Raw genomic sequence first — 14,943 nt, forward strand, 5'->3', positions numbered from 1 at the left:
AACCCGCAAGGAAACACAGCTGCCTCTTTTCCCTTTCGACTTGCACAAAGTTTGTCACATATTCAGGCCATATGATAATTTCATAACTACATGAAATTTGCATGAAGGGATTAAAAGAATTCCATCTTTATATACACCTTTCAGCCAGAAAGATTCATCAGTACTGCCTGAAGATAAATTAAACTTTGGCATGGAATATAATTTATGATAATTGCAAACTACTTGAATTGATTACACCAAAAAAGACATTAAACATTGATGACTAGCAAACTTACTCAGAGCAATGAAATGTGATGTTTAAATAGAATGAAAACATAAATATAAATTTAAAAAATATATTTTAATACTAAATCATATCACTGATGTAGGTTAATTAAGTGAATACTTTTTCACCATAAAAACATTTTTAATCACTTATATCTTAGCTTCTGATGGATAGGTAAAACATGATAGATGAAGAAATAAATATGATTCCTGTTGGAAAGAGAGACTACATATTCTGTTACTTCTTTTCTTTTGGCTGGTGTGTTCTTAGTGACAGCTTTCCTCAGAGTTAAAAGTTGCACAAACCCAAACTTAAAGGAAGCAAGTAAGAAACACCCATTGATTGCTGATGGCATTTCATTACTAGCAGTAAAGCTATGGTAGTGTGAGAGTTGGTAAAATAAATACATAAGGAAAGAAAATTAAATCTGGGTATACTGGCAAATTTTGGAACTAATTTATGCTACTCTTCTAAGCATCTGAACTTCAAGTTTTATGTAAGAGCAGTGTCTTGGTTTTGATAATAATACAATATCCCTAACATTTACAGCTCTATTTTGTCTTTAAAGCTTTATAAGCCCTGCTCAACCTGCTTTCAAAAAATCCTTTCTAAACTGTAGCTATAAGGCGGACCCTTCCTACCTGGACTAATATGGCTAAATTCTCTCTCCCTCTCTCTTTCTGCCTCTTTGTCTCTCTCGCACAGCACACACACACACACACACACACACACAGAGTGAGCTCTTTGAAAAGAAGTTTCATTGCACAAGTCATCTTTCAACTCCCACCATCTGACAAGGTGCCTGATTTGTTTTAGGTGCTCACTGACTGCTTATGGAATGAATGAATGATTCAGTGAATGATGTTTGAGCCTTCCCAGGCCCTATTGCCAGCAGTGGTAGCCAGTTCAGAGGAACAACTTATCTAAAGGTTGATTCTGAGTCTCATGGTGGAAATGACCAGTGGAGAGACGTCTGCTTAGGGACCAAGGCTGCTTTTCTGTGCAAGTTATCAGGCAGCCGCCTAAGTGACGTGATTTCAGGGAGTATCAAAGAAGCTCCTAGTTTAAAAACCAATAGCTCCCTCCCCCACCATATTACTGATGCCCCAAATCCCTTGGAGATTCTGTAATGTATTTCATTACATGGTTATCAATAATTATCAGAAGTCAGGTATCACTAGGAAGGGTGAATGGTAGCCTACTGACTTAAAGTCAACTTCTAATAAGGTTTAAATAGCTCATACATCCTTTTTCTAAGAGTAGGTTTTGATTATAGGGATGAAAAATAATAGAGGTTCCTGGACATCTGAAGATATACTATGAACAAGGAGAAAAGATACAAAGAGAGTTTGAGACACACTCAAACTTTGCTAAGCGATGACATAATCTTCCATTGTTATAGCTACTGAATCTAGTAAGGAAGAATCTGTGAAATTACGTTTATAATTATAAATGCCTTATGAAATATTTTAATCATTTCCCAGGTCTAAAATAAAATAGTAATTTTCCTTGGACCTGGTTCCACAGTGGTCTTGCAGGGTTTTTAGCACACAGGGCACCTTAAGATGTCCCCTACCTACAAACAGCTGGCTGTTGAGCTGTAACCGGAAATGGCCCTCCTCTGAGGTCTCCCTGGTCATCCTTGGGAGGTTGTCCACCTGGAGTGAGGTCTCCTTGAGGTTCCTCTCGGCCCAGACATAATGCCATTGGTTGTCATTCAGAGGAGAAGAGGACCGGACTATGAGCTCTATGGGGCCATTCCCAACATCAATGGCAAACGTGACCTCGGAAGGAGCTGAAACCAAAAAGGAAAGAGGTAGAGAGATGGAGTTGTCAGTGCATTTAGGACACAAGCATACCCTGAACGAATGATAAAAATGATCGTACATCAATAGCTAGGTAGAGAGGCCTTCAGATGAAATCCCTGCAGTATTAAAATTACCATTAATGGTAATAACTACCAACTATTAAATCTTAAGCTCTTTTTTTGTCCCAGTTGGTTCTCATTGTGAGAATTCAAGAAACAGGATAGGGACCAGTGTCACTGATGCTGATCTGACAAAATGCATCTGCTCCAGGGTTCTGGGTTTTCTGGATCTGTTCTGACTTCAACTGTGTCCTCATGGACAGCTATAGACACTTGGTTAGCTAAGCAGCTACACTCCTGCAAGGAGAAGACCACACCCTGGGAAGTCCAGTGCTTGGTATTATTCATTATGCATATTATAATAATGTATTTCATATATATATAACATATTATTATGTGTATTATATATATTATTCTATAATGGATTATTTCATCAATACATATGATACAAGAATTCATGCTATTCCTATGACTTTTTTTTAAAAGGAGGCTCAGAAATTTTAAGTGCCTTGTCTGCATCACTGCAAGTGGCAGTGTCTGGGAACAAACACAACCCTATCCCCCCAGCTCCCCACGCGGGGCTCCTTCCATGACCCTTTCTGCCTTTCTATAGCAATCTGTTTATCGTACAAGACAGGAAAGAGCCAGTCAGGGGTAATGCTACCTGTGATGATGATGATGTTGATGATGATGATGACAGGAAGATAACAGTGGTGGCCATGATGGTGATAGTTGTGGTGGTGACGATGACGGTGGTGGTGATAGGGATGATGATAGTGATGGTGATGGTGATGGTGATGGAGGTGATGGTGATGGTGATGGTGGTGATGGTGATGGTGGTGATGGTGATGGTGGTGATGGTGATGGTAATGGTGGTGATGGTGATGGTGGTGATGGTGATGGTAATGGTGGTGATGGTGATGGTGGTGATGGTGATGGTAATGGTGGTGATGGTGATGGTAATGGTGGTGATGGTGATGGTGGTGATGGTGATGGTGATGGTGGTGATGGTGATGGTGGTGATGGTGATGGTGGTGGTCATGATGATGGTGGTGAAGGTGATGTGGTGATGGTAGTAGTGAGGATGGTGGCGGTGGTGATAGTGGTGATGGTGGTGGTCATGGTGATGATGGGGATGGTGACAGTGGTGTTATCACCATTAACAGAGAGAGAGAAGTAGCAGCAGCACAGTAGTACCACACACTCTGAGGAGCACTGTACTAAGCACTGCCCATAGATTCTCTCATTTCAATCCTCAAAGCAACTCTATGAGAAAGGTCTCATTTCTATGCCCATTTTATGGGTGAGAAAATGAAAGTTCAGAGAAATGGAAATAATTTGCTTGAAGTTGCCTTGATAGTAAGTAGAATCTGACTCCAAAAGTATAATCTCCATCTTTTTTCTCTATTTTAGTATATCTTCTTGTATTTTCTTTTATTATGTAAGAATTCTAAATCTGAAGGATGTGGAGAGGTAAATTATAAATTGAAGTTGAGGGGAAGACAGTCCCCTCTCAGGAACAGGAGCCTTCATATTCCAGACCTTCCCCTCCTTATCAGCAACTTGTGTTGGCCCCCCTCCTTTACACCCGAGATAGGACATGTGTATTTCTTTGACAAGGTCATCAACTAACAGATCTGAATATTCAGCAATACCAAAGGTCAGTCATCACCCTGGACCACTCCTTCCTCAGCCTTTAAACCCTAACAGAAAGCCAGCCTTGGTATAAGAAGCCCCCAGTATGCAGAATTTCAAGTAGCAGAGAGTTTGAATTGTTTTGCTTCCTGGTGAATGTGAGCCCTGACCGCAAAGAGAGGCAATAAGATAGAAGCTTTACAAATGGGATTTGAGACATGGGCTCTGGCACCCCCAAGACCTGAGGTAAGTTTTCAAGCTTGTCACCTCTTACTTTTCTCCTTTGTAAAATGGGAATAAAAACAATACCTAATTGTCAAGTTGTTTATAAATTCACCCTGACAAAGTTCTTAGAACTGTGCCTGGCGTGTAGGATGTACTCAACAATGATAGCTATTGTTATTATTATCATCACCGTGGCATGGTTCACCAACCCAGGTCAGTTGTCTTTGGCTCATAAACCCACACATTAACGGAAACAGAATTGAAGGGAGCAATCAGATTCAACAATTACAAGATTAAATAAGAGTGAAGTTGGCCCTTTGAGCCGTTGCCTGTTTCTTATCAGGCCACCAATGCTACCTTGCAGCCCTGCTTATCTTGAGACCAAATAAACAATTACTGAGATATTGAGCATAAATGTATTTCTCTCTAAAAACATAGGTAAAGACTCTTGAGGTTGAAGGGGAGGAATGCTAAAGATTTTGCTAAAAGTCTTCCTGCAAAGCTGGTCTTGTGGATATCCAGTTCCACGCAGACAGCACGTCTCTGTGGAAGGAAGGCTTGCTCCACTGCTGTGACGGCCTGCCACCCCCTGTCACCACTACCTCCTTGTTAGTTTCTGGTCTGCACTTATCTCTGCCCCAACATTTATCCCTCTGTTGTATAATGATCTGTTTATGGTCTGTCTCCCCAGCTAGTCTGCAACCTGCAGATGAACACTTCATTCATTGGACACCCAGAACCTAGGATTGGGCCTTGTATACAGGAAGCTCCCATCAAACTAAAATTTCATTCATTAAAATGTTACCTGGCACATACTAAATGCAATTTTTAAATTTTCTTTAATTTTTTTTTTGTTTGTTTTATACCAAGGTGTTAGGTTCCTTAAAAACCTTCTAAAATTATTATTATTTAACTTTATTCAAGTCACTATTAAAGACCTACTATGTTCGACTCACTCCTCCTAGAACTAGGGGAGAATCAGTGAAACGCAATAATAATAGTTAACATTTATTGAGCGCTTACCATGACCCAGGCACTCTGCTAAGCATTTTTCATGAATCAACTCCCTACAATCCTATGAGAAAGGTAATATTTTACAGAGGAGGGAACTGACCCACAGATAGCTGAGAAGCTGCTCCAACCGAGAGGGGGCAGAGTCAGGATTTAAATCCAGGTGATGTGTCTCTGGAGCTCACTTTTGAACCCACTTGTCCTATGAGAAAACCACAATCCCCAAAACCTATGCAGTCCCTACCGGGCAGTTAAAGCTAGATATATAATACGGGTGCCTGGAAAAAACTGAATGAAAATAAATGTAAGTACATGGTGATACCTCCAACACTGCCTAGTGACTTGGTGGACAGGACACCCGAGGCCAACGTCAACTAGATCTCATTTGCTGGGGACATGGGCATAGCTCAGTGGTTCTAAATGGGAAAGCTGGAGGCCCAGTGGCAGCATTACCTCTATCATGAATTTACCCTCTTCTTTCCCCAACTCTCTGACAAATATCCTCCCTTAACATTTACACCCTATGGTTCAAGACAAAGCGAAGGAGTCACTGGAGCCTTTCAGTGGGTTTTTACCCAGCCAGGGCCTGTGCTAAGCAGAGATGAATGAAACAAAATGAGCTCATGGTGTACTTTTGAGCAGATTGACCAAGAAGGGGCATGTCAAGTGGAGGAACCTGCCACAAGCACGAGAAATTTTACACCAAGTGCTCCTAGAAGATGAGAAGACGCCTTCTAAGGCTCCTGTACAATGCTCTTCCTTCCTCAAACTGTGACACCATCTCTGTGTTCTCAGCCCTACACAGGTCAGGCATGTGAGATGTCTCAGGCACCATAATGGAATAAAGAAGAAGATGCAAGGCCTTAATGTAGTCTCCTAACCTCTCTGACCTCCCATGTATTCATCTGTAGAATGAGAAGTAAATGAAATATTGTTAAACATTTTTGGAGACATGGACTCTTGGAGGAGCTGATGACAACTGTGGCTCCTATTCCAGAAAAAAAGCACACGCAGTTTTGCATTAAGCTGTAAAGACCTGCTGAATGTCCTATGCCTCAAAACATGGAGGAATATCATGCTATTTTCTCACCTTCTAACATTCTTGGCTCTTGAGACAGTTTTGCAAAGCGGAGTAGGGAGCTGTTCGAATGAACAGAGAACTGAATCCTGGATTCTGAATCTTACTGGGTGATGCTGGGTGTGTTATTTACCCTCTCAAGGCTCACCTTCCTCATCTGCATATTGGACTGTGAGTTGAACATGAAAATCATAATGCAATATCTTCATGATTATAGATGAGATTATTTGAAAACAAAATTAAATAATGAATATAAAACATTCAGTACTATGTCTAAGTAGAGTACTCAACCATTCAGTATAAATGTAATTATTATTAGAATTAATCTTTCCTATTCTTGAGGATCTGAGGATTGTATCTTCAAGTTACCATCACAGTTGGTAATATTATTGATATGATACATCGGAAAGTCAGAACTCAAATTTCTAGATATATAAATATAGATGAGGATATAGAGATAGAGATAGAGATAGAGATATAGATTTAGTTGTTCCTCCATCCCTCCTCCCCTCTCTACCAAGAGGACAAACATTAATCACCTGGAGACAACGTTAGACCCTATCAGCCTCGAGATGCCACCAGAAGAATCTACATAACAAACTTGACTAACTAGCCTTTATCTCTGCTTTCGAAGCCTAAAACTGCTTTCCTTTATCCTATTATTTCTCCAAAAATTTATTTTTCTCTTTTTAAGATGTCATATGAACTGGAGTTCTAAGCCACGTCGTTGAGTCACTCATTTCCTCTGGGTATCTCCCATCCCTACATGAGGTATACATGTTAACAAACTTCTGTTTGTTTTTCCTCTTGTTATTCTGTCTTTTATCACATGGTTCTCAGCCAAGAACTCAGACTTTTAGGAGTGAAAATGACTTTTTTTTTTCCCCTACAGGCTTTAAGTTCAGCTAGCTGCCCCTACCACCCAAGGGGTAAGGCTGGGCTCTGGCAAAACCAGTCTGAAATCTTTACTTCCCTGTCTAGAGGCATTTGTTCCTAGGTAGTCAGAGGAGTTGCATATCAGGAGGATGGTGTGGACAGCTGGCAAAGAAGTGCTTTCCCACCAGCTGAAATGTGGCTCCTTCTTGAGGGAAAGATAGCCTTGACGGAAGTAGAGATTCAGAAGTCAGAGCAGGAAGAGAAATAAATTAGACCACTGCTAACATTTGTTAAACTCCTGAATCCAACCAGAAATAAAGTGCCCCACCAATTCCAGACTTGGTCACGTGTCCTGGTACCAATAAATTCCCATCCTTGTGTCTACCGGTTAAGATTGAATTTTCTTTTAATTGCAGCCAAATGCATCTGATTGACATACGGGCATCGACAATTCCATTTTCATAAATAAGCACTGAAGGGGTGAGGAACTTGCTCACAATTAGAGTTAGAGAAACAGAAATTAGAATCCACATTGGGTTCTAACCAGTAGCCTCTTTCTGCTATGCCATACTGATCTCAACAGCCATTTCCTTCTGATCCCTCATCCACTCCAAAATATTGTTTCAACCTGCACAGCCTTTGTGAGCTAATTGTCAAAATAGCTATTTTTTTCTCAGTCTCATTTGAAACAAATCCATTAAGACTTGAGGACATAATGAAACATCTTGTCTTTCATAGAATATGGACTAATCTTAAAGCTACACAATTCAAATGTCTTAGTTGGAAGTGACCCAGAAAGAAAGAAATTGAAAATTTTATGTAAACTTCTTGTTCCCTGTCCAACAATTCAGATACATCAATTTTGAAAACTTCTGTTTGGAGAGTTACAGAGGAATACTCCTTGGGGATGAGGAAGAGATCTACTTGAGAAATCTACTACATTTATGTGAAGGCCATTTTCTTTCTAAGAAGCTGATCTGTAGAGGAATCTTACTATGAACACTTTAGGGTGAAAATTCCATCTGTGTAAAAGACATAGGTTGAGTGCAGCTGTTAGTAAGAAATGAAAGATAAGCCCCATTTGTTTGTTTGTTTTTCCTTTTAAATAATAATAATAAAACAAAATATTTTGAAAATTTTGAGGCCTCGTACTTTAATAAAGTTTATACAAAATCTTCCTCTTTCAAAAAATACATATTCTCTGATCTGGTGAAAAAGTGTGCGTTGAACAATGACATCAATGGATTTTAAATTTTTATCCAATTTAATACCACTTGCACTGAAAACATTTTTGTGCAACCCAAAGGACAAAATATAGTATGAGGAAGTACAAACAAATTGGACACTGAAATATAATTAACACTAAATCATCACTCATTACCTTGCGATAATATGCCATGACATTTGCTGCTGCTTTAATGAATCGAAAGGCCTTAGGGCCTGATTGTTATTAAATTTACATTGAGGTTATTATATCCATATTATGAAATGGCTGGCACTCAACTCCGCATATTTAAAGCCTGGCCAAGGTAGCTATGAGGGATCTTATTTCACACTAAAGCCACAAGATCTTCCTGCCATTAAGAGTCTAAATCATTGGAGTAAAAGGAGATTACAACTACCAGTTAAAGAGATGCCTTTCCTTGTATTGTGCTGTAGCTGCAGAAGAAACACTTAGCTGCTCTGTGCTCTGCAGGAGACCTGTACGTGCACTTCAGCCATCTCCTCCAGCCAGCACTTTTGTCTCTTTTTCTGGAGCTCTCAAATTTCAAAGTTTCTGTTGCTAAGACATTATTACTTAGGTTTTCAAGGGTATTTCATGCTATCACATTATTATTGTAATATGGTCACTTGCCACAATCAAACCATAGAAAACATGCATTTAAAACCAGGTAAATGAGGCACCTAATGAAAAGCGTAAGTCTTCATGGTCACGGCTTTAATAAGGGCAAGATGGCGGGAGCAGTCCACCTTGTGTATAAGAAAGAAGTGCGTATACTGAATGCAGAGAATCAGAAAACTAGCAAAAGCAACTAAAAGTAGATCTGTTTTTTATTATTGCCACACACCAGTAATTCTAAATAATGTCAGCAGTGAAACATTCCTCCACCGGGGGGAGGGGAACTTTTGTAGGTTTAAGTTGTAACAAATGTTGATGTTAGTATTAATTTTTAATAATGTGTAAGCTTCAAGTAGTACATTTTATTACCTACCACATATTATATTCAAGAGGGAAGTTAATATAGAGAACTCCTGACGTACCATTGGCTCCTGAACATGCAGACTCAAATATGTGTTTGTTTTTAAGAATAAGAACTCAATTTCTGATTTCCCATTTTTACAGTTACTGTGCTATCATTGTTTAACTCAGATCTCCTGTTGAAACAAGGAATATATAGTACCACAGGGGCTGTGAACACAAATTGCACCCAAAGAGAGCTTAAGCAACTCCAAAACCTTAGGAACTCTGTAAGGTTTCACCAAGTAGAATAGTAACCCATGATGAATTTTCTAATAAAAATATTTTAGTGGATTTTTTTTTTATTTCAGAGCTATTTGAAAGTTGCTAACATTGATCGTGAAAAAAGTACATAGAGATTATAGCAATTTCTGGAATTTATTGTAAAATGGGATTTTTATGAATCTCTATCAAATTTAGCCTTATGTTTAAAATCTTTCCTAAAATGTTTATATCTATTGCTTAATGTGAAAAACATTTTAAATTTAAAGTTAATAAAAAGTATCCTTTGATCAGTAAGAGAGAAGATAAACGGACAAATCTGAATATACTCTCTTTTGAACATGAACATGCAAAGAAAATCAATTCTGATGAACTCACAAATTTGCATAAGTCAAGTCTAAGGAACAGAACTTTTAATGTTACTACTATTACTTGAACAGACCAATATGTAGGTATTTTTCCCTTTTATATAAAAAATGAATGAATGTGATTAAAATTCTTTATTGTATTGTGTTTCTTTTTTGTACTGGAATATTTTTATTGGCATGATTACATATAAAAGTTCATTAACAGAACACTTCCACATCTGCATTTGTATTACTTTTCATTTAACTTTATGATTATTTCTTAATATAACTTGTATATAGGAGATGGGATGTTAAAAAATGATCCATGTCCTGACACCAAACTCACTAGATACACCCCTGTTCACGGTGAAGTGGTAGAGAAACAATGGAAATTCTTATTGGTCAGTCACATACTCCTGGTGATGGGAAATAAGCCAAGAAATTACTTGCAGAGAAAAAGTACAACAAAAATTTGACTTCAAGTATAAATAGAATGCAGAATACTAATGTTTCCAGCCATAGAAATTGCAGTGAAAAAGTTCCATGGTGTGGAAGCTTAAAAGAATAGGTAATAAATGCCCATGGATCAGATAAAAGACACTGTAAATAAATATCTATGGGAATTTTGGGAATGCACTAGTTTGAAGAGAGAATGACTCTTTAAATACGGGTAAGTAATAATAAAACAAAAAACATAAGGAGGAACTAGAAATTATCATTGTTAATTTGACAGAGGCCCAGGGAGATCAATTTGATAATCTAAATAATACACTAGTTGTTGGCGGCAAAGATAAGATTAAAACTTCTGCTGACCAGTTATACTAAATTCATAAATGAGAACACTTACAGCTTATTTCAAGTCGGATGAAGTCTTTAATGCCAAGGTTTTCTAGGAAAACTCCAGATAAAGCCGTGGTTTTAAAAAAGAAGGAAATGTCAGCACTGAATTCCGCATGGAAAGTAGGAAAGTGGAGGTAAGAGGCTTCTGTATAAAATGATACCGCATTCCAGAAGTGTCCTGCAAATGAAAAAATCCTGAGTATGGTTCATTGTTTTTGAATGGGGTACAAGAAAGCACTAGGCATGTAGATAATTTTCAAGACTGGGGGACACTGCAGGGAAAAAGGATAAGGGAATAAAACATCTTGTGCTTATGTAAGACAGAGAGAAGTCTTCTTTCAATTTAGTACTCACGGTCACCATAGCAACGCAAGGGACCAATTCTCCAAGCAGCTTCTGAGTTTGATCTGTTGGTATCAGTGATAACTATCTGAGTGACAGGCAAGTGGTCTTTGAAGGAAAGAAAGCCAGTATCATTTGTCCTGCAAAACATAAATTTAAGAAAAGAGAGGAGAAAATGTGGATAATCTAGGGATTCTTTAACAAGCCTCCTCTTTTCAAAAGTGATTTGGCTGGTTGCTGCAGGGTTGGGGCAGCAGGGGAATAACAGAGGGCCTTTCATCTCATAGGTATGCGTGAAAGTCTGGGATGCCAATTACAAAACCCATGGCCAGCTTCCAAAAACAAGAGCATTTTACATCTTCCTTAAGTCTTTCCAGAAAAGCAGATAGTTTACAGAGCTGGCTGCTGCTTTTTATAGCTCACAGCATCCCACCTGCCCAATGCAGTGCTGATGGAACATGAAACATTGCCTCTCTTTCCATGAAGAGATTGGCTATCTCAGTAACTAACTTGAAATAAGCATCACAAAGCCACTTAAAATCACTCCAAGGACTTGTTTCAGCCACCTGCCAACAGGTTTTAATCAGTTTAGGATGTTTCTTATCACCTTTTAACTCTAGGTGGTTTGCTGCTTTTTTTTTTTTTCCTATGTTTTAGAGATCTTTGTAGTTAATGACTCTGGCTTTGTCTCTGTTAATTATGCAACTAGGAAACTGACTAGTCATCCTTTGACAAGAAAGTTAAAAATGAATGGGGTTAAGCTATCCAAGTTTCCCTTTTTTTTTAACATCTTTATTGGAGTATAATTGCTTTACAATGGTATGTTAGTTTCTGCTTTATAACAAAGTGAATCAACTATACATATACATATATCCCCATATCTCCTCCCTCTTGCATCTCCCTTTTTTTTGAGTTGTGTTTTTGGACTCATGGTAAGGACACACCATTTTACTGAGAGTAAAAAGGAAATGTAAGTAAGAAACTGGCATTGAATGAATATGCAGTGATTTTGAGCAAGAAATATACTAGGGGGAAAGTAACACACCTATGCAGTGGGTACCATTATTTCCATCACAAATGAGGAAACTGAGGCTAAGAGATATGAGATAACTTGTCTACGGCCACAGGGCAGAAAGGGCAGGGGTCTGGTCACTTGGTGTCTATCTCAACCCTAAATTTAACAAGTATGCCATAAATATATGTTAATCTGAGCTGAACTGAATTATATAAGGCAGTCTGATAATTGCACATGGGTGGGTTGGACTGTCCAGCTACACAGCCTCAGGTAAGCACAGGATGGATTATCTTGTCTGTTCCTGGGAATTGGGAGACACGGCACCAAGCCACAACAATCAAGGCAAAGTATATGATGCAGCAATTTGTTTATGAGAACACAGAGGAGCAAATTCATATTGGTTTTCTCTGTAGACACAAAGACATCAACACAACACTCAAAAAACACTCAACGGGCTTCCCTGGTGGTGCAGTGGTTGAGAGTCCGCCTGCCGGTGCAGGGGACGCGGGTTCGAGCCCTGGTCTGGGAGGATCCCACATGCCGCGGAGCGACTGGGCCCGTGGGCCACAACTACTGAGCCTGCGCGTCTGGAGCCGGTGCTCCGCAACAAGGGAGGCCACGATGGTGAGGGGCCCGCCCACCGCGATGAAGAGTGGTCCCCGCTCGCCGTAACTAGAGAAAGCCCTCACACGAAAACGAAGACCCAATACAGCTAAAAATAAATAAATAAATAAATAAAAATTTTAAAAAAAACCACTCAAAATCAATGTTATATTTCATCATCCTTTGCATATTATTTACAGCTCTGAGTCTAGAGACAAAGAAAATAATGTGTCAAACTATGAATTAAGGATGCACGGCAAGATCCAAGTAGTGTGATGAAGTGCTTTAAGGACATAGACTTAGAAGCACACAGATTTGTTCTGAAATCCCGGATCTCCAGTTTCCACCTGCATTAGCTTGGGCAAATTATTTTATTTCTCAGATTCCATAGTATCCTCACTTGAAAAATGGAGGTAATGTCTATATCACAGAGTTATAGAGAGAATTAAATGATGTGATATAGTCACAGTGCCTGATCTATGGTAAATGCTCAAAAATAGTAGTGTTAACACTCATTTGAGCTCTCATTTTTGCCCCTGAATCACTGCAGCCTCAGGCAAGTCAATTTATCTTTTCATACATCCAGCTATGATTCTGTCTTGGAGGCCTCCACACTACACAGAACATTGTGGAAAACTAAATGTTAAGATTAGACATACAACTCCTGAGATCTGTAGAAAAACGCACTAATTCATCTTGGTTATAAAAAAAATCAAATATTCACCTGACAGGTCTATTCACCCAAAATGTAAAGAAATGCACTATGCATTGTCTATAATTTGAGTACCTGTATTTAGAGGCCAATCAAAGGATCTGGAATAAGATTCTTGTGTCTATTTGAAAGCACACCTATGAATGTCACATATACACAGAATAAAAGTAGAATCTTCATGTTCTAATATTTTTTCAAGCAGACATTGCAAAGCAAGTTTCAAGTAACCAAAGTGGAATAAAGACCAAACTCCTGTAGAAACTCTACACTACTATAGGATTTTATTTCTCCCCAATTTTTCTTTCATTTTCAAGGTGAAAATGGTAGATTCTGAAGTCTGTCCATCAGTGCCAACCACTGTCTCCCTCATACACTATGGCATCTTGTCTGTATCAATTTGATGTCCTGGCGCCAAAGTGTTGGAATATACAAAATCGCTCCAAGAATAAAAATCTCTTCCAAATAAGAGAAAAAGAACTTCATATTTAGTTTGATGATGCAGAGCATATTACCAAAAATACTTTTTATATAAAATCTAAAAATCTCTCCAAAGTTGTTTAATGTGGTAGACACAAACTCAAATGCCTACAGGGGCCAGGAAAGTAATAAAAATGAACAAAGCCAGCTTTGTGTTAGGTGATAAATGGGACATGACACACAGCTTCAGTGTCGGGGGAAAGAGAGAGAAAGAACAAGAGGAAGACTGGGAGGAAGTAGTATTCTGTCTACAGGAGATGGTGATAGTCATTCCTAACAGGTAATTATGCTCTTCATGAATGTAGGACCAGTGGGCCAGACTGGAATATCAACGTAAAACTTCTCAATTTTTCAAATCTTAGAAATGGATTTAAAATTCTTAAAAAAAAAAACAAAAGTATGGTGGGAATCAACACTGCACTAAAACTGACCAATAAAACACAGGTGAGGGCTGTGTTCAGCCTACAGGCCACCTGGGCATCAAGGGACTTTGCAAGTTCATTCATGCTCTAGCATCACAGTGAGAAGAGTGTTTGGATTTAATTCAATGTGTGAGCGACAAGGCTGATTCAAACATTTCAAAGTATTAATGGGTAGAATATTTGGGGGGTGGCATAAAAAATGATACAAACTGCAGCTGTAGAGTTGATGTTCTACACACGAAGTTGTTTTCCTTTGGCTTTTGTATGAACTCGTCTTCTCAAGGGCAAACACTTTACAGACTTTGTCTTCCTTTGGAACAATATACAAGACTCTTCCTAAAGGCACAGGGTGCTTATGTACTTTATAAGTACAAAAATGATTGTGTGGTAGTGGGAAAGCATTGTCATTAGGCCAGACGGACCTAGCTTAAAACATGTGCCTCAACACACGGGTTGTATGATGTCATGAGGTCAGCCTGGGACTCAGTTTCCTAATCTCTCAAATGGGGATAATAATACTAATTCGATGTTGTTGTATAAATCAAAGTAGATAATGTATATAAAAATTAACATGTTGACTATCACATAGTAAGGATTCAATAAATAGCTATTGAAATTCCCAGTCAAGTGTGAAAAAAAAATGTAAAATACAAAGAACTTTTAAAAGGAAAATAAGGAAAAAGAGCCCCACTGTTGGCCAGCTGAAGATCCCAGCTTATGGAAGCTTGAAGGGCACAAAGAATAGATAACAGACACATGGTCCTAAA

General features: G+C 38.7%; 1 protein-coding gene across 1 annotated transcript in view; it reads right to left on the reverse strand.

The window, feature by feature from the left end:
• Positions 1–14,943, reverse strand: part of CNTNAP5 (contactin associated protein family member 5) — an 829,028-nt gene that overhangs the window by 93,515 nt on the left and 720,570 nt on the right. The window contains exons 15-17 of the mRNA XM_036857137.1: positions 10,960–11,087; positions 10,613–10,783; positions 1,842–2,060 (exon numbers count right to left, since the gene is read on the reverse strand). Coding sequence (XP_036713032.1) covers positions 1,842–2,060; positions 10,613–10,783; positions 10,960–11,087 — 518 coding nt within the window. The remainder of the gene's footprint in view (positions 1–1,841; positions 2,061–10,612; positions 10,784–10,959; positions 11,088–14,943) is intronic.

The sequence above is a fragment of the Balaenoptera musculus genome, chromosome 7 (assembly GCF_009873245.2).
Source record: "Balaenoptera musculus isolate JJ_BM4_2016_0621 chromosome 7, mBalMus1.pri.v3, whole genome shotgun sequence".
Lineage (NCBI taxonomy): Eukaryota > Metazoa > Chordata > Mammalia > Artiodactyla > Balaenopteridae > Balaenoptera > Balaenoptera musculus.